This window comes from Nicotiana tabacum, chromosome 6 (genome assembly GCF_000715075.1).
Source record: "Nicotiana tabacum cultivar K326 chromosome 6, ASM71507v2, whole genome shotgun sequence".
Classification (NCBI taxonomy): Eukaryota; Viridiplantae; Streptophyta; class Magnoliopsida; order Solanales; family Solanaceae; genus Nicotiana; species Nicotiana tabacum.
The window spans coordinates 211,132,097-211,159,511 of NC_134085.1; the positions used below are offsets into that span (position 1 = coordinate 211,132,097).

The 27,415-nt window shown below is 35.0% G+C and overlaps 1 protein-coding gene, 1 long non-coding RNA gene and 1 other non-coding gene across 3 annotated transcripts; 1 reads left to right on the top strand and 2 right to left on the bottom strand.

The window, feature by feature from the left end:
• Positions 1–490: 490 nt before the first annotated feature.
• On the bottom strand, positions 491–8,467 carry LOC142182346 (uncharacterized). The gene is made up of 3 exons (XR_012711167.1): positions 7,607–8,467; positions 1,319–1,433; positions 491–1,160 (listed from the first exon to the last, which is right to left on the bottom strand). It is a non-coding gene; the product is annotated as an uncharacterized LOC142182346 (long non-coding RNA).
• A 5,299-nt stretch (positions 8,468–13,766) lies between these two features.
• Positions 13,767–16,307, top strand: LOC107799763 (putative N-acetyltransferase HLS1). The gene is made up of 3 exons (XM_016622906.2): positions 13,767–14,131; positions 14,230–14,384; positions 15,181–16,307. The coding sequence occupies exons 1-3, from the start codon at positions 13,835–13,837 to the stop codon at positions 16,031–16,033; spliced, it is 1,305 nt and encodes a 434-aa protein (XP_016478392.2). The 5' UTR covers positions 13,767–13,834; the 3' UTR covers positions 16,034–16,307.
• Positions 16,308–21,430: 5,123 nt separating this feature from the next.
• On the bottom strand, positions 21,431–21,537 carry LOC142182379 (small nucleolar RNA R71). The gene has a single exon (XR_012711214.1). It is a non-coding gene; the product is annotated as a small nucleolar RNA R71 (small nucleolar RNA).
• Between the last annotated feature and the right edge of the window lie 5,878 nt (positions 21,538–27,415).

A 27,415-nucleotide genomic window follows, 5' to 3' on the forward strand; every position in this document is an offset into this window, starting at 1 on the left:
ATTGACGGTGATAACAACTGCTTGTTCATCAGTGTAATCATCTAAATCCAAAGGATTAGTTGATGTGATGACTTGACCATTTTCATCCTTCTTTGGAGGAATTGGAAGGTTTTTCTTTTTTATCACATGCCATACTTTGATGTCATATGACATGGTATATGTTTCCATGTGAACTTTCCAATGAGAAAAATGTTGACCATTGAAGTAAGGAGGTCGAACCTGAGAGGTTCCTTCTTGAGAGAGCACCGGCAACAGTGTTGGATCCCATTGATCTTTTTCTCACTAGCGGTAAAGCAAAGATTGTGAGCCTTGCTCTAATACCAATTGAAAGTACAAGAGGGGAGTGGATTGTTTACTAATTAAAATTGGTCGACTAATATAAGTATTAGTTGACTGACTTCAAGACAGAGGGAGTGAAAGCAGTAAAAAGAATGGGTAGGACACACACGATTTATACTGGTTCGGTACCGTTGTGGTACTTACATCCAGTTTCCCTTGGGTCACAAGGGTTACCTTAAGATCTTTGAACAAAGTTACAATATTGATGGTTTTTGTGTTTACCATCAACGTACAATATCAGCACTTGAGTTTGACACAACTTTCTTTTGTACTTAAGATCTCTCTATCTTTTAAGACACTGATAACTTAGAATTATAGTGTTTGAACTAAGAATTAGACAGATATGGAATACGGTTTGTGTAGTTGCATGGTTTTCTTCTTGAGAGAGCAACCTTTTTATAGAAGAGAAAAGAGCCGTTGAGTCCTTTTCAAAATTGGAGGCACAAGATCTTTAATTAAGGGATTTGACCCAAGGGGTGCCTCTTCGAATCTTGCTCTTTGACTAGCCCAGATTCGAATGTGACCTTCCTTGTCACAGCTGAATTCAAGGAAAGATTAATTTGCCAGCGCGATCTTCAAAACTGGAGTGACCATGATTGGCAATCTGTGTTCCCTTAATTGAGGATGAGTATATTTGCTTCTTGATTGATCATTAATGCAGTAACTGATTCTTCATTGGCAATTTACGTTCCCTTGATTGAGGACGAGCCAATCTACTTCTTGATTGATCATTAATGCAGTAACTGATTCTTCATTCTTTCCTTATTTTGAATCCAGCAGTAATCTTGCTAAGCATCTTCATTCTTTCCTTTTTGTTTGTCCTGAAAATATAGCATATGATAATATTGTCATCATTGAAACTTAAACATAAACTTTGGGTTTTATAACAAGGGAAAAAGGAGAAACTGACATTGTAATGACGTGGTACTTTCTCAGCTGTTTAAAAAGTTATGCATGAGAGTACAAAGGAACTACTAACCTGTGTCAAGGGAATCAGGTTCCCTGACTACTTTTGTAAATGTGCGTCTCATCCTTTTACCAAAATGCAACACCATTAGCTTCTTCTTTGCTCTATAATTGTCATGCGTGTCTACCTGTAACGGTATAGAAATGAGTTAGAACGTGCCAAAAAACACTTTTAGCTATTTTACCTGTTCGTTTCTTTCATAGCCAATCATCATGGGACCAGGTCCTCAACTTGATTTTATCAACCCCAGTGCCAAATGATTCTTTTCAAAATGCTCTCTGCCCAGTGCTTCTGTAAAGATATCTGCAGTTTGATCTTCTGTGCTGCAAAAATTCATGCAGATAAGCCCTTTCTCAACATTATCTCTGAGAAAATGATGTCGCACATCAATATACTTTGTTCTCTTATGCTGAACTCGATTCTTTGCCATGTTGAGAGCACTGGTGTTGTCACATAGTAATGGCACACAATCAGAGAACACACCAAAATCTTCTAGCTTCTACTTGATCCATGGCAATTGAGCACAACGAGAGGCAGCTGCCACATACTCAGCTTCTGTAGTTGAAAGAGCCAGTGAGTTTTGTTTTCTTGTACCCCATGAAATTAGACACGATCCCAGAAAGTGTGCCATGCCTGAAGCACTTTTTCTATCCCCTAGGTAACCAGCATAATCAGCGTCAGCATACCTAATCAAGTCAAAATTGTCTCCTGGAGATAGTAGAGAACCAGGTCTTGTGTTCCTTTGAGATACCTCAGGATTCTCTTGGCAGCCTTCATATGAGATTCCTTGGATTAGATTGAAATCTAGCATATAGACCCACACTGAAATCGAGGTCTGGTCTGCTTGTTGTGAAATACAAGAGTGACCCAATGATACCTCTATACATGGTCTCGTTAACAGGAAAACTAGGTTCATCTATGTCTAGACGAGTGGCAGTGGCAATAGGAGTATTAATGATTTTTGAACTTTCCATATCAAATCTCTTTAGAAGCTTTTTCATGTGCTTTTGCTGACTTATCATTATGCCCTTTGGAGTTTGCTTAACTTGCAGACTTATGAAGAAATTCAATTCCCCCATCATGCGCATCTCGAACTCACTTCCCATAAGCTTTGCAAACTCTTCACACAGGGAATAATTTGTTGCACCAAAGATGATGTCGTCAATATAGACTTGCACAATGAGCATGTTCCTCCCCTGTTTCTTTAGAAATAAGGTGTTGTCAATTTTTCTTGTTGTAAATCCATTTTCAAGGAGGAATTTGGACAACCTTTCATACCATGCACGAGGAGCTTGCTTTAGCCCATATAAAGCCTTGTCAGGTTTGAATACATGCTTAGAATGCTTATGACATTCAAAGCCAGGTGGTTGTTTGACGAAGACTTCTTATTTTAGATATACATTTAGAAATGCACTTTTGACATCCATTTGGAATAATTTGAATTCCATATGAGATGCAAAGGCAATGAGGATTCTGATGGCTTCTATTCGAGCAGTTGGAGCAAAAGTTTTGTCATAGTCGATCCCTTCTTCTTGATTGTAGCCTTGAACTACTAACCTTGTCTTTTCTTTCTTGTGTTGCCAAACTCATCTAGTTTATTTTTGAACACCCACTTAGTTCCTATAATAGTTCTGTCAGCAGGTCAAGGAACCAGATGCCATACGATATTCCTCTCAAATTGATGAAGTTCATCTAGTATAGTAGTAATCCAGTCGGCATCTTTCAATGCTTTTTTGATATTTTTTGACTCAATTTGAGAAAGAAAGGTTGAGAAGGCAAGTGAGTTTGTTAACTTTGACCTAGTTTGAATCCCCGAGGCAAGAGGAGTGATCACATTCTGAAGAGGATGTGAACTCTTATGCTTCTAGTTAGACACCTGAATCTCATTGTGAGAAGATCCAGGTTCTTCTAAATGTGATTCATTATTAACATGAGTTTTACTTCTCAGATCAGCATCTAGGTTCCTTGCACAACATCAACAACTCTATTCTCTACTTTAGTTATTATGATTCAGGTACCAGGTTCCTCTACATCAACTGGAGATTCAGCTGCACCATTATTATTTGATTCTTTGACCAGACTTATCATGTCAGCCTTTCTATTTGCCATATCAATAACTTCACCAGGAACATTTGATAGGTCTCCATCTTGATCAGCCTTATCGTGTGAATCTCTTCCAAATAGGTGGTGTGATTCATCAACGATCACATGTATGTTTTCCTCAACATATTGAGTTCATTTGTTGTACACCTTGTAAGCTTTTCTTTGTAATGAATAGCCAAGAAATTTTCCTTCATCACTTTGGCATCAAATTTTTCTAGTGCTTCCTTACCATTATTGAGGACAGAACATTTGCAGCCAAATGTCCTTAAGTGTGTTAGCTTGGGTTTTCTCCCGTTCAGTAGTTCATACAGGGTTTTGTCTAGGAAGGACCTAATCATGAACATGTTCACCAAGTAGCATGCAGTGTTAACTAACTTTGCACAAAAACTTTTTGCAATCCACTGTCATCAACATTGTCCTAACCATGTCTTCAAGAGTTCTATTTTTTCTCTCTACAACACTATTTTCTTGGGGTGTTCTTGGAGCTGAAAAATTATGACATACTATTTTCAGCATAGAATTCGTTGAACTTTGCATTGTCGAACTTTGTGCCATGATCAGATCTTATACTCACAACATTATGACTCGTCTTTACTTGGATCTTCTTTACAAAAGCAGCAAACACCAGGAAAATCTCATCTTTGGTTTTGAGGAACAAGGTCCATGTGAATCTGGAGTAGTCATCTACTATAATGAAAATGTATTTCTTTCCTCTTCTACTTGGCACTCTCATAGGTCCATATAGATCCTTATGGAGGAGATCAAGTGGCCTTGAGGTTCTTACTTCCTTTTTGGGTTTGAAGGAGGACCTGATTTGCTTTTCTTTTACACATGTATCCCACACCTTGTGATCTTTGAAGATTGACTTAGGTAGCCTACGAATCAGGTCCTTCTTGACAAATTTGTTCAGCAACGTAAAACTTGCATGTCCCAACCTTCTGTGCCACAGTTCAGCATCATCATCTACAGCACTCAGACACGTGAGATCCCTATTGTGCAAGAACTCAAAATAAGCAACATAAATGTTTTTGTATCCTTTTGCCATCAGGACCACTTCACCAATCACGAGGTTTGTGAATGTGCAAATTTTTAACATAAATTCCACCTTGTTTTTCTTTGTCACGGATTTGAGAAACACTTAGTAAGCTATACTTCAAGTAGCTCACATAATACACATTTTCGATTGAGTGAGTGGGAGATTTCCCAATTCTTCCTACTCCCAAAATGTATCCGTTTTTGCCATTACCAAAGGACACACTACCTCCTTGCAAGGCTTTGAGTGAAAGAAAATCATTAGTGCTTCCAGTCATATGCTTAGAACATCCACTATCCATATACCATCTTTGGTTGCTCCATGCACAAGGAAATTAAGTATTAGACTTAGGAACCCAAATAGGTTTGTGTCCATTGTAGTGAGAAAAAGGGTGAATCAAGGTTCTTTTTGTCCAAGCAGGCATCACACGTTTTTTATATGAGGGACCAGGTTCTTTAGCAGTACTTACTTTTTCAGCAAAAACTTTATTTTTTTGTTGGCACTGAAATCTAGCTTTACATGTTTCTTTAAAATGCCCAGTGTTACCACAATGAGTGCAAAGCCAGTTATCAGGGACACTAACGTACTTGCTATGAGGGTTGTAAGGAGTCTTTTCCCTTAATTCCTGATTCCCTGCCTGTTTCCCCTATTGTTCTTATGCATAGTAGTGATTGTATCAGAGGACCAATTCCACTTAAGAGATTTTTATAGGCCATTCTTAACTCTGCCTAGATCTTCTTGAAGTTGTTTGTTTCTATCAAGTTCAGCACACAAACTAGATTTCAATGATTTTAGCTCATTTTCAAGCCTAAGGTGTACCTCGTTTGCAACTTCTTTTCCCTTTTGAGTGATCTCATGACTACCTTCCCTTTTTAGTTCCACAATTGTTTCCTTTAGGTCCACAACTACTACTAATAAGTCATCTCTCTCATGCTCTATGTTTTCAACCTTTTCAGCTAAAGCATATTTTTCCTTTTTTAAACCATCAATGGTCTCTTTTAGATCGACCACAACAACCAGTAGATCATCTCTCTCAATTTCTACTTCTCCTAGTTCCACAGTTAGCATATTCTTATCATTAATGAGATTGTGATATGTATCAGTTAGAATATTAGCTAAGGATATAAGCTTCTTTTAAGAATAGGGCTTCAAATTTCTTTGAACGTCCAGAAAGTTTACCTCATCTTCCTCATCCTCGTCAGATTTTCCCATTAGGGCAAAAATAGAGTCATACTCAGCTGCTTCACTTTCTACTACCATCATAGAGCTATAATCTTGCTCATCATCTTCTCTAGATTCGCTTGAAGAGTCTCCCAATGCAGCAAGAGCTTGTTTCACAACATTGTCAGTGACATCTTTTCTCTTGAATCTTTTGTCAGGAACCGGGTTCCTCTTGGCTGCTTTGTATGTGTTGTGTTTGTACTTTTGTTGCTTGTGGAGAGGACAATCCTGAATGAAATATCCTGGATTCCCGTATTTATGACATAAGTCATAGCCTCTTGGCTTGCTAGAGCTGCCCCTTTTTGGAATACCTCCATTTCTGCGAACCATTTTCTGAAATCTCTTTGTCAGGTACGCCATATGAGCATCCTCACCACTTGAGTCATTGTTGTCAGTCTTGAGGACCAGGTTCTTCTCCCTTTTGGGCTCTCTTCTCTCATGAACCTTATTCTTCTTCTTCATTTCATAAGTTTTTAAATTGTCAATGAGTTTATCAATAGTGAGCTTTTGCAGATCCTTTGCCTCCGTGATAGCATTTACTTTGCTTTCCCAAGAACCAGGCAATACACTGAGTATTTTTCTGACAAGCTTGTTCCTTGGAATTATTGTCACACCCCTTTTTTAACAGAACCTCACTAACCCTCTTAAATTATATAAAAGGATTTAGTAAGGCTTGAAAAGGTTTTCCAATTAGAACGTGACAAAAATTGTGTTCAGAAGGAAATAACTCAGAGTCGCCACCTGACATTGGTTTTGGTGTGCCAGGCCACCGTTTTAAAAAAATAATTTTTCCTTTTAAAACACTTAGGATTCCAAAACTAAGTCTGTACCAGAGATTCGGGTAAGGGGTTCATTTGACTCGGGGAGAAGGTATTAGGCATTCCCCGAGTCCCCTAACTAGTACGGTTGCGTACTTGATCTAGGTGGTTTTTATTGAATATTCGAATTGAGGTAAAAATAAAAACATAAAAGCAAAATAAACACACGCGAGGCTCGAGGCTGTCCCCACCTAATAAAATAAAAATAAAAATACTACGATTTCTACTATCGACCTCCAAATACAAATACTTCGGGGCATACCCCGGAATAGAATAGATACAAATCTTTCGGGGCATTCCCCGGATAAATTTAACTAAGGGAACAACCTCGAGCCTCGTGTGTGTTTATTTTTCTTTTATGTGTTTATTTTTACCTCAATATATTCTAAAAACCAACTAGATCGAGTACGCAACCGTACTAGTTATGGGACTCGGGGAATGCCTAATACCTTCTCCCCGAGTCAAATGAACCCCTTACCCGAATCTCTGGTACAGACTTAATTTTGGAGTCCTAAGTGTTTTAAAAGGAAAAATTATTTTTTTAAAAACGGTGGCCTGGCACACCAAAACCAATGTCAGGTGGCGACTTTGAGTTATTTCCTTCTGAACACAATTTTTATCACGTTCTAATTGGAAAACCCTTTTCAAGCTTTACTAAATCCTTTTATATAATTTAAGAGGGTTAGTGAGGTTCTGTTAAAAAGGGGGTGTGAGAACAACCTCTTGCCTCGAAACTAACAAATATCCTAAAGATTGCCTACTTAGGTGTGGTCGGCCTAGTCATGCTCCTAGCGGTCCAATTAACGAGAGTAAGAATAAAGAACGACAAAATTATATCAAACTCTATATCAAAAACAATTGAACGAGAGTAACAGATTCATCAATTGAAATTTCCTAGCTTCAGATGTTAAAGGCAACCTAAATCCATCTTCCTTTTTAACATAACCCAATCACAGATTTCATGGAAAATTTCAGCACAAGTTGGTTCGTGTAAATCCAAACCAATTGATGTGAGAAGAATTAACCAAGCAAAATATTATTAACATGGATCAAACAAACATTTCAACACAAACAACACATAAGTTTTAAAAAAGATAAGTTGAGCGGAGAACTGAATAATCGGACCTGGAAGAGGGAGTTTCAATCAATTCGATGTTTGTAAAATAATACACTTGAAGGCAGTAACTAAAGCTTGACGGATAGAAGCGTATTCCACCAAATGAGCATCGAAACAGACACTTCAAAACCCGACGACATTCAACGAGCACCCACGAATTCAGCACCTTCACTCATTTGAATTCCGTCACTTCGAAACTCAAATCGAAATCAAAAAATCAATAGAGAAATTTGCTAAGATTCTGTCCAGAATTTCCTCTCGATCTCTGTCTACGGAAACGGGAAATGGGAAAGTACGCTGGCCGAAAATTGGAGAGAGGAGGTCGCTCTCTTCCTTGTGTCCCAAGGTTGAAGAAGCAGGGGGTCTTTTGGGCGAGGGTAGCAGTGGGGATCCGTTTAGAGGTGTTCAAGGCTAGAAGAGGAAGAAGCCATGGTTGAAGGAGTGATCTTTTCTGGCTGGTATTCGAAGAAGAAGAAGAAGCTAGTGGGGGTCGCTACTGTGCTATGTTGTCGCGGTTGTTTCTGTGTGCAGCGGCGATGGATGGCTGGTTTATTCCAGCTGGTTGTGGCTGTTGAAGAAGGCTACTCCCTTTTCTTGTATGTCTTTTGTCCGTTGTTGTCTAGATCAAGAAGAAGAAGAAGCGGTCATCGATGTCCTCCAAGTTCTGTCGTTGCTGCTGGTTGCTCAAAATAAAAGGGGTCGTTATTTTTGCTGGAAAAAAAAAGAACAATGGGGTGGAAGGGTTGTGTATCGTGTTTCTCTGGAGTGACGTTGATGGTTGTTTTTGGGTCTTGAAGATGGAAGATGAAGGCTAGGGTTCTGTGTTTTTCCTTGAAGTAGATGAAGTGCTGAAAGGTTTTCTAGGGGGGTATGGGCTTATGGGTTAGAGAAGAAAGAAATTGGGCCTTAATATTGGGCTAAAAGAAACAAATGTCCAAATCTTATTTAAATTTCTTTTAATATAAGATAAATATACTACATAATGTAAAAATTAAACTGATTAATTAAACTAAATTATATGTAAAATATGAAACTATTTTTTGGTATTTTCAAAGATTATGATAAAAAAATGTAAAAGAGTCAAAATTAGTTGAAATAACTATATTAGACCTAAACTAAGTATTTAAATGCTAAAATATATAAAATCTTGGGGAGGGTCAAAAATCACATGTCTACAATTATCTATCCCAGTAAATGAAGCTCATTGATGATAGAGGTGAAGCGAGTGTGCATGTCTTTAATGGACTCATCATCCTTCATTCTGAAGAGTTCATACTCAGTGGTTAGCATATCAATCTTCGACTGCTTGACTTGAGTTGTCCCTTCGTGTGCTATTTGGAGAACTTCCCAAATTGGCAAGCAAAAATCCTGTTGTATTCGTCTGGTCCAATACCACAGACAAGGATCTTTTTTGCTCGAAAGTTCTTCTCTATAGCCTTGCGTTCAGCATTGTTGTATTCCTTCCTTGTCTTGGGAACTGTCATTGCTGGTTCACCAATGGTTTTCATAGGAACAAAAGGACCATCGCAGATGACATCCCAGAGCTCTGTATCTTCAGCCATAATAAAATCATGCATACTTTTCTTCCACCATCCGTAGTATTGTCCATTGAACCTCGGTGGTCTGTAGGTAGAATGGCCTTTTTCAAAGTTTGGTGGAGCAGCCATGAGGATCTTTTGTAGGTGTTAGCCTGATAGAAAGAACCCGCTCTGATACCAATTGATAGAAACTAAGGGTCCACCAAACTATATAGAGAACCAGGTTCTCTATTAGTTCCCACGGAACATACACAGAGCAGTAAGCAAATAAAATAATGGAGTTTTACGTGGAAAACTCCCAGCTTACGAGATTAAAAATTATGATCTACACTCGTAGTATATGTACTTCACTACTGAGTAAACTTCAGATTACAAACTATTGTAACTTAGGAATTAACCTTTTAATCCCTCACTAACTTGTAATAACTCTATTACAAGTCTTTTTGTAATAACTCTATTACTAGGCTTACAACTTGACTAACTCTAGCCAAGACACAAACTCAAGGTTTATGGTTTTACAAAAGATTTCCTACACAATGCTTCTAACTAAGTTAAGTAGGAATTATAAGTAAATCTCTTTAACAAAGGTGCAACACAACTAAGGACATATAATGACTCAATGCAGTAAATTGGTCATTCGTTATGCTGTTCTTTGTTCTTGAAGCCTTGAAAGTTACTTGCAAGATTGCGACACGCTCGAGAGAAAGCTTAATCAATTCTAGAATATGCAAGTGTCTTGTTTTAACTTTGCTTCATGTTAATGTTATTAATATTGCCCAAATGATATCACTTGAATGATGCAAGCATATTTGGTACAAGGGCATTCCCCATAAAGTGACTGCTGCACTGTTGGCCTTGTTGCGTGCATGCAGAGGAACAGTTGCAACAACTTTACAGCTGTGGGGAGTTGACTTGGTACAGTCAGCAAAGGAACTGATGTTCATCTGTTCCCACTGTTGTTTCTTTGACTCTAAATATTGGAACATGTCCCAGACTTGAGACTTGTTGATGTTGAGTACTTTGAGGATGTGGAACAGGTTCCCCGTCTAGTTTTTATCACTAAGTTTGTTAGAACATCAAAATATAACAGAACACATAAACCTATCAAATGATTTTTTATTCTTTTTGACGTGGAATTTACTGAGTAACAAAGCGCTAATGCGTCGAGTGACATGTCATAATCCAGTGTAGAAAATTGACCCTCCAATTTTTTGTAACTTGAGCAATTCAAAAAATGGTTCATTAACTTTAATGCGACGAAAAAAATGATTTTTAACTTTAGTTTTGTTATGGTGATAAAATTCAGTGACATCATACGTCAAACTAATTCGAATTTGTGGCCGCATAAATTCAACCATCTGCAATGCATAACAGTCGCGTTTTTTCCTAAATTGAACCACTAATATTTTTTTTATAGGGAATTAATACTCTTGGAGTCACCGCCTCAAGCCCTCAACTTGAAACACACCTACCTTTAGTCATTGTTTTAAATTGAAATTAATTAACGATTCGAATTATAAAGATGCAATGAGGTCAGAGTCTGGTATCCAGATTAAAATACATAAATTAAAGCAACAAGTTGCACCTATGACCTAACTCGGACTTTACAGAAAAAGATATAAAATTAATAAGAGAAATTCGGGAAAAAGATTAAGAACAAGATTACAAGCATACCACAAGGCTTCTCCAACATATATTCTCCTTTAACATTAGAACTGCGTTGAAAAAGAATATGCTTTGCCGATGAATATTGTTTATTTTTCCTTATCATAATAGTTTTTTCTGCATTCTTTCGATTGTCGTTAATACTTCATGTGTTTCTTCTCATTGCTTAGCGAATTTAATAGAGAATCATTTTTAGACAAATGGTTATAATTATCAGATATGCATTCAACTTAGAACATGCTTTCTAGATAAGGTAGAAGCAACTTATTGATACATCCTGCTAAAAAAAAGCAACTATATATATATAGAGAGAGAGCATAGTTATATGATCCATCATCTTCACATGCATGCATAATACTCATCTCCTTAACTCCTGGTTTTTTTTTTGGGCATTTGCACAAATGTCCTTTTTGAGGCAGCTATTTAAATTCTGTTCACCGTTAGTTAGTGGACTCAATCTGTCTATAAAAATAAAAATTTATTCAATTATTAATTGAAATTTAGCCTATTGAACTAGCGCTAATAGAGCTTAGAGCATGGCCTCAAAAAAGGCTATACGCTGCAAATAATCTGTTTTCTATGCACTACTAGTACTAATCTTCCTAAAAGTAAATATAGGTCCACCTTGTCTTCTCTTTTCCATTTAGTTATTTGTACCAAAAAAGAAAATAGTAAAAAGACAAAAAAGAAGAAGCTGGAAGAAAGGAAAGTCTCATAAAGTATACTAGTATTACTGTTTAAGTTTAATTTTGTGTTCATATGGAGTAGTATAGTAATATACTTTTTTTACAGAATAAAATGAAGTTACCTGTTAATAATTGTTTGTAACAATCACGATCTATAAACTGAACGATAGGTTAACTTATCAATTATAATAAGTTAAATTATAATTTAGTTTTTCACACAGCTATTATAGTATCTTAAACCCAACAGAGTAATAAAACAGGCGGTGTCCTAGCTGTTTCGCGTGCTCAGACGTGAAGATTCTAAACTATAAAAAATACCATGAGATCGAACTATAGATATCGTTCTATAGCCTTCTATTTCTAGGCTACTCATCTTACACGCATCACATATATATTTAATAATCTTGGATGACTAGTAATTAGGGTTACATTATCCAAAAGGAAATTAAATATCTTGATATTGGTAAACTACCCTAGCTACTAAACCCAGCAACTAGGTTCAGATTTCATGTGCATAAAAAGATAAATCTTTGTGCTTAGGCGGCGGGTTATCATTAAATCCAAATTAAAGGTTAAGATTAGAAACACATGAAGAAAGAATAATAATATTTCTAGGAAAATTCGAAAAAGAAAAAGTTGTGCGTTCTTAGCCATCCAACACTTGTCACCTTTTACCCCATGTCATCAGCCATTATTTTTTAAGCAAAGGCAAAGCGCAGAATGCAAATGGATTATTTATATATTGAATATCATGTGATTTTATTATTACCTAATAAGCCCCCTCCACATGTTAGCCAATAAACCCTCCTCCCTCTGTTTGTTTGGCCACGATTCTCACCAACCCATCCCAATTATTGATCCAAGAAACTACTTTATTTTCATATCCAATGGGAAGGTACGTCGTCGTCCTAGCTAGAGCTAACAAAAACTTTTCATTAGCTCCCCACATAAGTTATTGGTTTCAACTTAATTATAATTAATAGTGGTACCCATTCCTTTTTCTCCTTGCTTTAATTTCTTCTCATGGTATTCCTTTTTTGTTTTAACCTTTCTTTTCATAAAATATTTTTAAATGAGTACTTGAAAAATGGAGGGACTATCAAATCACAGATATGAATCAGAATTTCTTCATAACTAATACTACTCCATAACGAATCTTCCTTACCAAAACTTGGAATTTATTTAATTTAGGGATAAGAGGGGTTGCTCTGATGGTAAGCAACCTCCACTTTCAATCAAGAGGTTGTGAGTTCGAGTCTCCCTAAGAGCAAGGTGGGAAGTTCTTGGAGGGAAGGATGCCGGGGTCTATTTCGAAACAGCCTCTCTACCCAGGGAAGGGATAAGGTCTGCGTACACACTATTCTCCCCAGACCCTACTAAGTGGGATTATACTGGATTGTTGTTGTTGTTTAATTTCGAGGCTTTCTAATCTTTTTGACTGAATCTAGAAGCGCGATTACCGAACGCACAAAGAAATTTTCAGCAGTATAAAGACCAATGCAAATGTTTGTTCTTTTCTACATACTAATTTATTCTTAGAGGAAATTCCACTTGGTGAGAAGAAAAAAAAAAAAGAAGAGGAAATTTGACCTAGCTATGGTTCTTTTCGCAGCGCATGCAGACTTAACCATTGGAACGACTTATTCGAAAAAGAGATAGTAGTATTAAAGAAAGTACTATATATATTCATTGCGAACATCATTAAAACACAAGATGACAATCCAATAGAGCAACAATTATTGGAACACCATCCGCTTAAACACATTAACAATCACCATCGATTGGATAATAAATAAAGTATACTTAGATACATGCACCCTCTTTACCTTTAGCAATAGAATCTTGGTCATTTATATATTTAAATATTCGAGTTTAAATTATAAGTATATACTAATATTATAAATAATTTTACACCATCATTGCAATTATTTAAGTGTTTATGACACATTATTACTCTATTTTTTTAGCTTAGAATATATCAAACTTGATATGAATATGTCAAATTAATCTGATAGTGTAAAAATTATTTGCACGATCAGTGCAGATAACACAAGCTCTAACCATATATATGAACTTGCCGCTATTGCACGATAACAAACAAGAATTTATTAAAAGCAATAAAGAAGGAAAAGGTCCTCTAAAACCGGCGATGGCGCCATGTCAGCAGTTAGCAGGTCCACTTCTTTAATTTATTATAGTAGTAACATGAAAGGACCATAGTATGGGTATAAATACGGGGTGATGGAATATCAAGTTTTAGCTCAACTCAGACTACATTTTCGACTTTCTTCTCTTAGATATATTATCCTCTCTATCAGCTAGCAACATCAGTAGCTAGCTAAATATAATGTCGCTTAAAATCACAGCAGAGAATTTGGTAGCTAATGATCAGGATCATCCGTCTACCGAAGATAACAACAACAACATACCCAGTATTATTCCACGCCGTGGATTCTGGGAGTCTGCAGAAGATAAGAAAACAATAGTGATAGTGAGGCAATACGATGAAGAAAGAGACAAGTTGGCAGTGGAAGAGTTGGAGGGACAGTGCGATTTCGGACAACGAGGGCAACCATCTTTGTTCACTGACCTCATGGGTGACCCCATTAGCCGTATTCGCAACCTCCCCTTACATGTCATGCTGGTAATTAATGAGCGGCTATTTAGATTAATTCTTCTTAATTATTTGGATTGCTCTTTCATTACCAATATATGCTATTAACCAATTGTAATGATGAACAGGTAGCTGAAGCTGAGTGTGGAAAAGATAGAGAAATTGTTGGGATAATTAGAGGTTGTATAAAGACTGTAACCAGAGGAAACAAAGGCTCCACTCCATGTCCAGTTTATGTAAAGATTGCTTATATTCTTGGCCTGCGAGTTTCATCTCAACACAGGTACATCCATTAGTGGCGATGCCAGAAAATTCAATAAGGGTAGAACATGCAAGGATATTCAAAGTCTGTTTTTATTATCAATAACAAATAGTAATAGTTTATCCTATATACAGTACAATCTTTTGGCGAAGAGTATTCAGTTAACCATAGTTGGCCACACATATCTTCGCCCTACGTACCATATATACTGGCACTATATATACTTCATTATCATCATCATCATCATGTATTTTGCAGACACATATCTTCGCCTTGCGTACCATATATACTGGCACTATATATACTTCATTATCATCATCATGTATTTTGCAGAAACCATAATCCTGGGGCTAATTTTGCCGTAATATTTTATTTTATTTTTTTGCTCAAATTTCGACAAAATATGGATAGAATATTAGAATCTATACTGTAAATCTTAAAGATCCACGCACAAATGCGAAGATATTAGGCAAAGGATATGCTTTCCAACTATCCAAACTCATATCTACGCAAATGATGCGTGTAAACAGTATTATATAAAAAATTATGTCGTTATCGGAACATATTCTTAATTTAACTCACAGTATGTTTGAATAAGTTAAACTATATGGGCCAAAGCACCTTTATTTTAACTTTACATACATCAATGGGAGACTCTCAAAATGACTAGAACAATGGAGAATTGTCTCCTACTTTTTTACTATTTAAAACCTTTTAGTATAATTTAAGTATCCAAAGTCGTCTAACATGCTTTCCATCACACCTTTCTAACTATTCAATCTATATTAATTATTTTTGTTGTTATTTTCAACTTTAGGAGGCTTGGCATTGGAACAAAACTAGTTGAGAAATTAGAGGAATGGTGCAGTAGCAATGGAGCAAAATACGCTTATATGGCCACGGACAGTAACAACCTAGCTTCTATCAAATTATTCACCTCCAAATGTAATTACGTCAAATTTCGTACTCCTTCAGTTTTGGTGCAACCAGTTCATGCTCATTACAAGCCCATAGCATCGGACATTGCCATTGTTCGAGTTTCACCACAACTTTCCGAGTCATTTTATCGACGAATTTTCGCAAACTCAGAGTTCTTCCCCAAAGACATAAACCATATCCTAAACAACAACCTTAGTTTTGGCACATTCATGGCTGTGCCAAAGAAAACCCTCCTTAATTGGGACCCCAAAAGTGGATCTTTCCCACCAACTTTTGCTATACTAAGTGTTTGGAACACTAAAGATATTTATAAGCTACAAGTTAGAGGCATATCACCTTTAAAATATGCTTGTTGCCTAGGGACTAGGGTTTTGGATTCTTGGATGCCATGGCTAAGGGTGCCATCTATCCCTAATATTTTCAAGAGTTTTGGGTTTTATTTATTATATGGAATTCACATGGAAGGAAAAGAAGGTCCGAGACTAATGAAAAATCTTTGTGCATTCGCACACAACATGGGAAGAAATGATAGAGAGTGTAGTTTGTTGGTGGCTGAAGTTGGAGTTGATGATCCAGTTAAAGAGGCAATCCCACGTTGGAATAAATTTTCATGGGGAGATTTGTGGTGCATGAAAAACCTTGAATTCAAGAATGGTGAATCTGAGGATAATTGGGTGGAGTCTCCAGTTTCTTCTTCTTCGGTCATTTTCGTTGATCCACGTGACTTCTAACTACGTTAATTTGCAGAGTTTTGCATGGACGGACTTTTGGATAAGCTCTCTAATTGTATAACAACCCGAACCACAGAGAGAGAGAGGGGAAATGATTTGGTAGAATATTAACAAAATCCAATTAACTAGAAACAAATATAGTAATGTTTTTTTTTTCCTAAAGGGAAATTGCGGTTTTAGTCATGTAAATATCGGTAAATTCGGATTTTATGATCTTTGTGGCATCAGCACGTTTAACCTTCAAATTTCAATGAATTGAAGTGCCTTTTTGATACTTTTGCTATGTGAATCTTTACAAATTAATCGCATTATTAATTGTTATATAATTTATTTATCTATGAGTTATCTTAAATTTATGTTAGTTACTCCATATTTGAGGGTGATATATACAGTTCTTAAACTAATCTAAAATATATAACACACACATGTATATATACGGTCGAAATCAGGTATGCCCGATTTCATGGGCTCGAAGAGTTGCCTCAAGCCCGAGTTCAGGATGGATCAAGTTCAAGCCCGATGGACCAAGCTCGAGCCCGACGACAAAATACAAGGCTCGAAGATCGAAGTACGCAAAGAGTACCGAAGCCGAGTATGACCAACCCCAAGATGATGTCGTTATTGGTTTGTAACAGAAAGAGTAAGATTCCCACCACATCCTCAAGATCGTGGCGTAAATTTCGGAATAGATTTGTACAAGTTAGTATGAATATGTACTAGGCGGTTAGACAGTTGTCCCAATAACATTCCTTATTGTAAATAGAAATGTACCTTATTTAGGGTTTTTCCACTATATAAAGGGGACCCCAATCGTTGTAACGATCATCAATCATTGACAAAAGAATATACACTCTTACTTTCTTTTTCATTACTCATTAGACTTGTCTCTTAAATTTATCGTTTTTACTTTACTATTCGTGCGGACCTACCTCGAGGCCATCACAGCTCGAGGTCAAGATTGGCTTAAACATTAGTTTGATTCAACTTACTTCCTTAATTTATATGTTTGATTTCTTGGCTATTAATTAGTATTGAATTAAATCACGTATCTTTAAAATCATAAACAAGTTTAATTGTTACTCGTATTTTCAAGGTAAACAATAATTATATATATAAAAAATTTAGCCAGATAACACTGACCAAAATCAAAATTTATCAATAAGAACCAGGGATGAAAAGGGAAATTATCCCTTTATTTTGTTATTTTCATCTTATGGTTTAAGATCTTGAGCAAAATATGGGAATATGGTCGTTTAACAAAAGAATAATATGGAAGCACTAATGTGTCATATCCAGGAAAGTTGTGTATGGTCCCCTCCATTTGCGTAATGTATAACTAATAGTGTGGGAGAAAAAAAGAGATGGACATTTCTAAAACTTTCGGCTGAATAACCAAAACCCAACGGCGCATGGATTAAAGAACAAAAACTTTCGCCAATTTATGTAATGACAGCAGGAATCTAGCCACGCGTTAGCTTTAGAGCTTTGATCACATATATAATCATAAAATTAAAAAGCTAATTAATTCGTAACTGTTAAAGCCTCAACTTTAATTTAGCACTCATTGGGAATATTCATGTGGACCACATTGAAATAACGTATCACATTTATACTACGTCCAATGTGGTCCACAGATGAAAAATGTAAGTTTTCCTTTAATTGTGATTTATACTAATCACTAGTCTTACTTCTTCCTTCAGTATTACGACGTACTTCATATATTTAAAATTAATTTCAGTCGATGCACAAATGCACTCCATAACAATAAAGAAAACACATAACTTAATTGTCTCTTATTGATTGTGTAAAGATTTCCAAACCAATATATAAAGTCCTGGCCACTTGGTTTTTGGGGTTCAAGTGTACAAGCAGCTGGATTAGTCAAAGAAAGAGTTTATAAAACTGTATAAGTGGGCTATTTATACTTGTATCCTACATAAATGAAAGATGAGAGTAAGTTGCTAGGATCGTAGTCCCAAGCGATTTGCCAAATTTGAGAAAGAAATTTTTTATTGATGATAAATTTGATAATAACGAGAAAAATATTAGAGGAGACACAAAGATTTTAATTAGGACGTAGTTCAAATTAAGATCTATGTCCACCGAACCAACGCGGAGATGAAGAACTTGCCATTCCAAAAATAACATAAATAAGATTAAGCAAATAATTTTTAAAAAAATCACTTTTTAAAGAAATTACACACATACAACGAGTTAATAATAATGATATCCCAAAAATTCTATCCCTATATTGAAATGTATCTCACTGAGATATGCTACCAAAAAGTTCGTTGTTTTTACAACACTAACTATAGTAGATTTATATTCTCTCTTCTAGGATAAGAAAAAATTAATTTTATATGACAAATATGTAATATTCTCCCTTTAAAGAAGGTAAAGAAGTGCAAACACACAACATGATATCAAATTGTGTCAATAGTAGTTAACATATGGGGTTGACCATGTGTAATGTTCAGTAGTAAGTGCGTGATGGTACCTTTTCTGATACGAATGAAACAGTATAAAAGTGCTTATTACTCAAATTATTCCTGATCGAAATTCCTTACTAGAGAAGAAACGAAAAAAAAGAAGAAAAAAAACAAGGTTCACCTTGTGGCACCAGTGCTAAAATGTCATGTTCAACTTACTATCTTTTCATTTTTTTTTAATATTATCCCCGTGGGGATATATATATTAATTAGGTAGAAGTAACCCTTTAAATTGCCGTGTTTAATTAAGCTTAATCTCAGTGATTTTTTTAAAGTCTAACTTATATATACCACACTTTAAATAAATAAAAACAACATAGGTAACATTAGTTTTTCAAATTTTGAATCTCATTTTTTAAGAAGAAACACATATATAAGTTAAACTCTTATCTATTTTATCATTATAGTATTATTTTCCAATTTAGACTTTGTGTTGCTTTTCCCAGTGCTTTTAACCGCCCTATTTTCCCGTTAACTAGGTGGAGAAACAACTAATGATGACTATAAAATATTCATATATTATATACTTAAAAATAAATTATTTTAAATAATATATATATATATATATATATATATATATATATATATATATATATATATATAAAATATGTTAATTATCTGTATTTTCTAATAGTATTTTGCAAAAAATAAAAATATTATGATAAAGCAAATAAAGGAATAAAAAGATAAGCATGAGACATCATGGCAAAAGAACCACGAGGCATCGTGGCACCTTATGAGATTTGATTTCTATAAATAGGATGTTTGTGTTGAAAGGGGGAAGATCATATGTGCCTAATTAACAACTTTTCTCTAGTTTTGGTCTTTGCTTCTTTCTTTATCTATTTCATTTTATCTTGTAGTCTTTGAATTTTCTAAGAGTGTTGATAGTATTTTAAGAATTTCTTTCTTTGTGAGATTTAAATACTCCATAATAGAGTAATCTCTTTTGTTGGGATAGTTGATGAAGCTCGATAGCGTTATAATATTAATCTCAATTTTACTACGTGCTTAACCTGAAACTTTCTAATTATATTTCTATATTGTGCTGGAATATTAGTTTTAATTAATTATTATCACTTCTATCTATTTATTCTCCAAAGTTAGTTGTATGTCAATTTTGTAATTCTCACGAAGCAAAATTATCTCATTCCAAGTCTGTAATCTTGCTTACTTCCATTCTAATTCTCACAGAGGAGTTGTAGTTGGCAAGATTATTGGTTTTTAGTAAAAAGTAATCGCAAGAGGTTTTTGCTATCTTTTAGCACAAATCAGGCAAGAAAATTATTTCGGTTTAATCGTCACAAGTAATATATCAATTGATTTACATAACCTCGCGGAGTGTTTTTAATTGATTAATTCTTAGTGAGCAAAATATAATTGTATTAGCAATAAACAGTTATTCCTAAGAGAAATATATGTAGAAGCTAAGATTTTATTATTATCACGCTATCGAGTGAATTCAATGATTCCCAACTCTTTTTAAATATAAATCTTCCGAAAGTTGTTTAGTTTCAACTTAAGCAATTTAAATTTTCAACAAACAAAACTTCATCAATTTGATTCTCTCAAATAGTAGTAAGAACATTATAAGTTTGTCGCTAGATTCTCCAATCTCTGTGGGACGATATCATAAACTATACTAGAATTTGATAGAGTACGAGTAGCAAAATCTTATACGCATTGGCCTCGTCAAATTTTGGCGCCGTTATCGGGGATTGGCACAAGTCTACTTCAGACTAAATATTCTGTTACTAATTTGGGAACTTACTATTAGTATTATTATCTTTGCTATCAATATTTACTAAATATTACTATTATTACAAGTACTAACATCTTATACAAGTGTTATTATCATTTATCCTTCTTATCATCATTATAGCATAGCAGTCACTATTATTAATACTAGTACTACTTGTAACTATATTCTATACTAGTATTATATTATTATTTTCCAGCGTTAGTTACTGTTACTACTAACTGATTTCGTTTACCATTTTTTTTCATAACATCTATTGCTAATTAGTACTAATATAATTACTATTATCATATACTACTACTACTACTACTACTACTACTACTAATAATAATAATAATAATAATAATAATAATAATAATAATAATAATAATAATAATAATAATAATAACAACAACAACAACAACAACATTATCATACTACTATTTTTATTTGATCGCTTATTATTTTTGTCATCTTTGTAATCTTTGTTGTCCTTGTTATTCATCATTTTCTTTTAATTATTTTCTTCTAAGTACTACTACTACTACCACTTTAAGAGTTAAGTTCAGTTTGTTTTTTTTAGAATTTTGAGTAGTTTATGACCCGCTCTTTTATAAAAGAGTTGGTCAATTACGATCTTGAAATTGAAAGATCTCTTCGATTGCGCAGGAAAGGACAAGCATTATCTTCCCAAAGCATAGCTTGTGAAGGTATGGAGAATAAGGAAGTAGAAAATATCAACCCACGCGAAGTACCACCACCAGTCCAAATAGAGGATCAATTTGATGAAGTGGCGCCAAGGCCAGCAAACAGAATCCTAAGGGATTATGCTAGACCTGACCGCTTCAACTGTGAATCTAGTGTCAGTAAACCTCCAGTGGCAGCCAAAACTTTGAAATCAGGACTGTCCTGATTCAAACAATTCAACAGTCTTGCATCTTACTGGAGACGCAGGTGAAGATCCACACAGTCATTTAATTGACTTTTTGGAACTTATTGAAATAGCTAAGTATAATGGAGTAACTCCTAAAGCTATCAAAGCTATTTCCTTTCTCTTTAAAAGGAGATGCCAAGACTTGGTTGCGAAATTTGTCATAAGGTTCCATTACCACATGGGATCAAATGACTCAAAAATTTATAAACAAATATTTTTCCCCTGCTAAAACCACAAAGTTAAGACAAGACATATCTAATTTTTTGCAGACTGACACAGAGTCAGTTTATCAAGCTTGGGAAAGGTTAAAAGCAATGTTAAGAAAATGTCCACACCACGATATTCCTGAACATATACAATTGTATATTTTTTTATCACGGGCTAAAACCCTCTTCTAGAAATGTGATAGATGCAGCTGCAGGAGGTTCAGTAATGGGAAAAACAACAGAGGAAGCATTGCAATTGTTGAATGAAATTTCTGAGAATGTCATCCAATGGTCATCTGAGCGTATAATTATCAAGAAGGCCGCTACAGTAAATCAGGTTGATGCTTTAAATACACTAACACAACAAATTATTTCTTTGACACAAAAGTTTGAAACTTTTCAGGTGAATACAAAACAACTAACCCAATCTGAGGCTTGTGACATGTGTGAAGGAAATCATCAGAACCATGAATCACAATGATGAACATGTCAATGTCATCGGTTACAAGCAGTATCCTTTTGGAAGTCCAATGGCACAGAAACTTCCAGGATTTCAATGGAGCAATCTAAATGGTGCAGAGAACTCTCAAAGCTTCCAGAAGCAACAAATACAGGGTCCACCCGGATACCAGAATCCAAATCAAGGTCAATCAAACTTTAGACCTTATCAACAAGCAGGGCCCTACCAGCAATGGCCTCAACAAGCTCATTCAAGTCTTGATTATTAAGGTCACTGATGAAAAGATGGAGAGCCAAAATTCATCCCTCAAAAATCTGAAAATATAGTTGAGCCAATTGGCAGCTCTTGTTTCAAAAAAGATTCAAGGTCCCTTACCAAGCAATACAGAGAAAAACCCAAAAAAGCACCTTAAGGCCATCACCTTATGTTCAGGTAAGGAGCTTGATGAACCCTATGCAGACCAGTCAGAACAACAGGTAAACAACGGTAAGAATATTGAAATACCCTCTAAACCATCTGAAAAGAATGAAGTCAAGAAAAAAGAAGAAAAAAATATTGAAAAATTGACTCCTCTCCCTGTGACTATTCCCTTTCCACAAAAAATGAAAAGAGAAAAGCTTGACAACCAATTTACAAAATTTTTGGAGATTTTAAAACAAATTCACATCAATATTCCTTTTACTGATGCTTTGTTACAAATGCCTTAATATGCCAAATTTTTAAAGGAAATTTTGTCAAGTAAAATAAAATTAGAAGAAGTTTCTGTGGTAATGCTTACGGAAAAATGTAGTGCTATACTTCAGAATAATCTACCACAAAAACTTGATAATCCAGGCAGTTTTACAATTCCATGCACCTTGGGAGGAGTATATTTTGAAAGACACTTTGTGATTCTGGAGCTTCAATAAATTTAATGTCATTTTCTATCTTTAAAAAGTTAGATCTTGGTGAAATAAAAGACACAAGTGTTTCCCTTCAGTTTGCAGATCAAAGTACTAAGAAACCTAAGGGAATAATTGAAAATGTACTCGTAAGGGTAGATAAGTTTGTTTTCCCTGTAGATTTTATAGTACTTGAAATGAAAGAATGTCCTAATGAACCAATAATTTTAGGTAGACCATTTCTTGCTACAGGAAAAGCAATTATAGATGTTCATCAAGGACAATTAATTTTAAGAGTTGATGAAGAAAGAGTCATATTTGATATGCAAAAGATACTAAGATATTCAGGAAATGAAACATCATCTTCATGTTTTTCAATTGACATGATTAGTTATCTTACATATGAATTCAAAGATGATCAATTAATTCCAGATTCAATGGAAAGATGTTTGATCAAATCAGGCACCACATAGGACGATGATCCCGCCATCAGAAGAGAAGCTGAAATATTGGACAAAGATTCAAAAGAAGAAGAGATGAAATCCGAACAAGTTAAATCAAAAATTAAAATCAAAACTCTCCCTTCTCATTTGAAATATGTTTATCTTGAGCAAGAATTATTTTCGGTAATTATTTCATCTTCTCTTATTGTAGAACAAAAAAATAGTTTGATCAAAGTATTGAAAGCACACAAAGGGGCCTTGGGGTGGATTGTAGAAAATATTAAAGGGATTAGTCCGGCTATTTGTACACACAGAATCCTCATGGAGGATAGCTACAAGCCAATAGTCCAACCGCAAAGAAGATTGAATCCATCAATGTAGGAAGTAGTGAAAAAAGAGATCGTAAAGCTGTTGGCAGAAGGTATTATATACCCCATTTCTGACAGCCCGTGGGTAAGTCTTATTCATGTAGTACCAAAGAAAGGAGGAATGACAGTTATAAAAAATGAAAATAATGAGCTCATACCTACCAGGACTGTTACAGGATGGAGAGTTTGTATTAATTACAGACGTCTCAATGATGTCACTAGAAAAGACCATTTTCCTTTACCATTTATTGATCAAATGTTGGAAAAAATTACCGGATATGGCTTTTACTATTTTCTTGATGGCTATTCAGGATATAATCAGATACCAATTGCACCAGAAGATCAAGATAAGACGACCTTCACATGCCCTCATGGAACATATGCCTATAGGAGAATGCCATTTGGTCTGTGTAATGCCCCTGCTATATTTCAGCGTTGCATGTCAACAATTTTTGCTGACATGACTGACAAATTTCTTCAAATTTTTATGGATGATTTTACACTATTTGACAAAACATATAAGGATTGTCTTAACCATTTGACCTTAGTTCTTAAAAGATGGTGAAGAAACAAACTTAGTTCTTAATTGGGAAAAATGGCATTTTATGGTTACATAAGGAATTATTTTAGGACATAAAATCACTGCTAAAGGGATAGAAGTTGATAAGGCAAAAATTAATCTTATAGCAGGATTACCCCCTCCCATAACTGTGAAAGGAATTAGAAGCTTTCTAGGTCATGCAGGTTTTTACAGACGATTCATAAAAGACTTCTCAAAGATTTCAAAACCGTTGACTAACTTCTTGATGAAAGACACTAAGTTTGATTTTTCAGGTGACTGTGTGAAAGCATTTGAAACCCTTAAGGAAAAGGTATCAACTGCACATGTAGTTGTGTCCCCTGATTGGAACCAACATTTTGAGGTCATGTGTGATGCTAGTGATAAAGCAGTTGGGGCTGTTTTAGGCCAAAGAAGGGATAAGATTTCGTCCCATTTACTATGCTAGTAGGACAGTGAGACACAAGTGAATTATGCCACGACAGAAAAAGAGTTACTAGCAGTAGTGTTTGCTTTTGATAAGTTTCGCTCCTATTTGATAGGAACCAAAGTCACTATTTTTACTGATCATGCAGCTTTAAAATACCTCTTAGCTAAGAAAGATGCTCGACCTAGATTATTAAGATGGATTTTACTTCTGCAAGAATTTGACCTTGAGATAAAGGACAAAAAAGGGACAGAGAACCAAGTAGCTGACCATTTGTCTAGATTAGAAAATCCTCCCCTTGAGTTTAATGAGATAAAAGAAGAATTTCCTGATGAACATATTTTTTCAGTTGACACAATTGTGACTCAACCACCCTGGTTTGCAGATATCGCGAATTACTTGGTTGGAAAGTGGATACCACAAGATTACTCTTACCAGCAAAGAAAAAAACTTATATCTGATGCAAATTATTATCTGTGGGATGAACCTTACTTATTCAAAAATTGTGCAGATAATATCATTAGAAGGTGTGTACCTGAAGAAGAGATGGATAAAATTCTATATCATTGTCATGATGGAGCAATTGGAGGACATTATGCAGCAAATCGAACAACTTTTAAAGTTTTAGAAGCCGGATTCTTCTGGCCCGTACTCTTTAAAGATGCCCGAGCATATATAACACAATGTGACAGGTGTCAGAGAACAGGTAATATCACCAAGAGAGATGAGATGTCACTGCAATCAATACATGTATGTGAAATATTTGATGTTTGGGGAATAGATTTTATGGGTCATTTTCCTTCTTCTCATTCTTTTGAATATATCCTTGTGGTTGTGGATTACGTATCAAGACGGGTTGAAGCCATCCCTACAAGAAATAATGATGCTCGTACATTGTGTAATTTTCTTAAAAAAAATATTTTTACCAGATTTGGCACACCGCAAGTCATCATTAGTGACCAAGGAACTCATTTCATCAATAGGCAATTTTCTGCTTTACTGTCAAAATATAATGTGACTCACAAAACAGGAACACCATATCATCCTCAAACTCAAGGGCTAGTTGAGGTTTCCAACCGCGAGTTACAGAGAATTCTTGAAAAAACGGTTGGAATCTCAAGAAAAGACTGGGCTTTAAAATTAGATGATGCATTATGGGCGTACCGAATGGCTTTCAAAACGCCAATTGGAACATCTCCATATAGATTAGTCTTTGGAAAAGCTTGTCATTTGCCCATAGAATTAGAACATAAAACTTTTTGGGCATTGAAAGCACTGAACTTTGATTTAACCTCCGCTGGTAAAAAGCGATTTATTCAGGTTAATGAATTGAAAAACTGAGATTGGGAGCCTGTGAAAACGCTAAAATTTTTAAAGAAAAAACAAAAATATGGCATGAAAAGTTGATCCACCAAAGAGTTTTAAAATTGGAGATCAGGTACTTCTTTACAATAGTCAACTCAGGTTATTCCCAGGAAAATTAAAATTCAGGTGGACGGGTCCTTACAATGTTATAGGTGTTACTTCGTACGGGGCAATTGAAATTCAGAAAAATGAAGGAGACAAGTTTAAGGTAAATGATCACAGGCTAAAATTGTACTATAGAAGATATTTTGAACAACATCCATCGGTTACTTTGATAGACTGATGAATTCTACAATTAATAAGTCGAGCTGACGACTTTAAACTCAGAACTAAGATACAAAACCCGTAGCCATTGAGGGAGAAGCAGTGGAGCCTCATAAGCCCGACATAGATTTGAGTAACTAAATGCTTAATCAATTGATCTGGTCAATATCCAGGTTATTGTACAACCAGAACATCTCATGAATGCCTCTACAAAAACAGAGACACATGTGTAGGAGTAACTCCATGGTGATCGGTATGCCTAAGTAACTGGTTGATTAACCATTTAATGAATCAATTCAAAATGTTGGCACAAGTAAATTTGTTGGTTTATATTTAAACCAGGACCAAATGACTAATAAGGTCTTAAATTAGTCAGTCTATTACATATAAAAATATGTGTTGTCACACACTCTTTCAAGTTTTTTCTTCTCTCTCCCTCTCTCTCTCTCTCTCTCTCTATATACATATATATATATATATCCATCTTTTATTTTATTCTTAATTGTTGTTCTTGTACAATATTAAAGTTTTAAAGTAAAAGTTTACATATTTTTCAAACATAATTTTTTTCGTTTATGCCATATAACTTCCAAGTTTGTGATTTTATTTTTGCGAAGGCAAGAACGAGTATCTCTAAATTTGAGAAAGTGTTGGAATTGAGAAGCATTATGATCTCAACAGGTAGAATCAATAAAATTCTGCTAGAACTTGCCCCAAATGTCTATCAAGGCAAAATTCTAGACAGCACTATTTTTAGAATAAAATTAGGCTTTCTTTGATACCCTTTTTAGCCTATCTATTTTTAACCACAAATATTTATATTTTGCCTTTTAGCACCCAACTTTGAGCCCAAAAAAAGAAAAGAAAAAAAAAGATGGATAAACCAAATTTTATTGATACACCATATTGGTTTATCCTACAAAAAGATCTATACTACTCCTTCCGGTTATAGTTGAGAAAAAATGATTATTAAAGCAAGCGATGAAGGAATACTTGTGGAGTAAATTATTTCGGTTTAATCGTCACAAGTAATATATCAATTGATTTACATAACCTCGCGGAGTGTTTTTAATTGATTAATTCTTAGTGAGCAAAATATAATTGTATTAGCAATAAACAGTTATTCCTAAGAGAAATATATGTAGAAGCTAAGATTTTATTATTATCACGCTATCGAGTGAATTCAATGATTCCCAACTCTTTTTAAATATAAATCTTCCGAAAGTTGTTTAGTTTCAACTTAAGCAA

Coding starts and splice junctions, on each gene's coding strand:
- LOC107799763 (XM_016622906.2), top strand. CDS start 13,835: ATGTCGCTTAAAATCACAGCAGAGAATTTGGTAGCTAATGATCAGGAT. Junction 14,132..14,229: donor TCCCCTTACATGTCATGCTG/GTAATTAATGAG, acceptor AATGATGAACAG/GTAGCTGAAGCTGAGTGTGG. Junction 14,385..15,180: donor CGAGTTTCATCTCAACACAG/GTACATCCATTA, acceptor TTTCAACTTTAG/GAGGCTTGGCATTGGAACAA.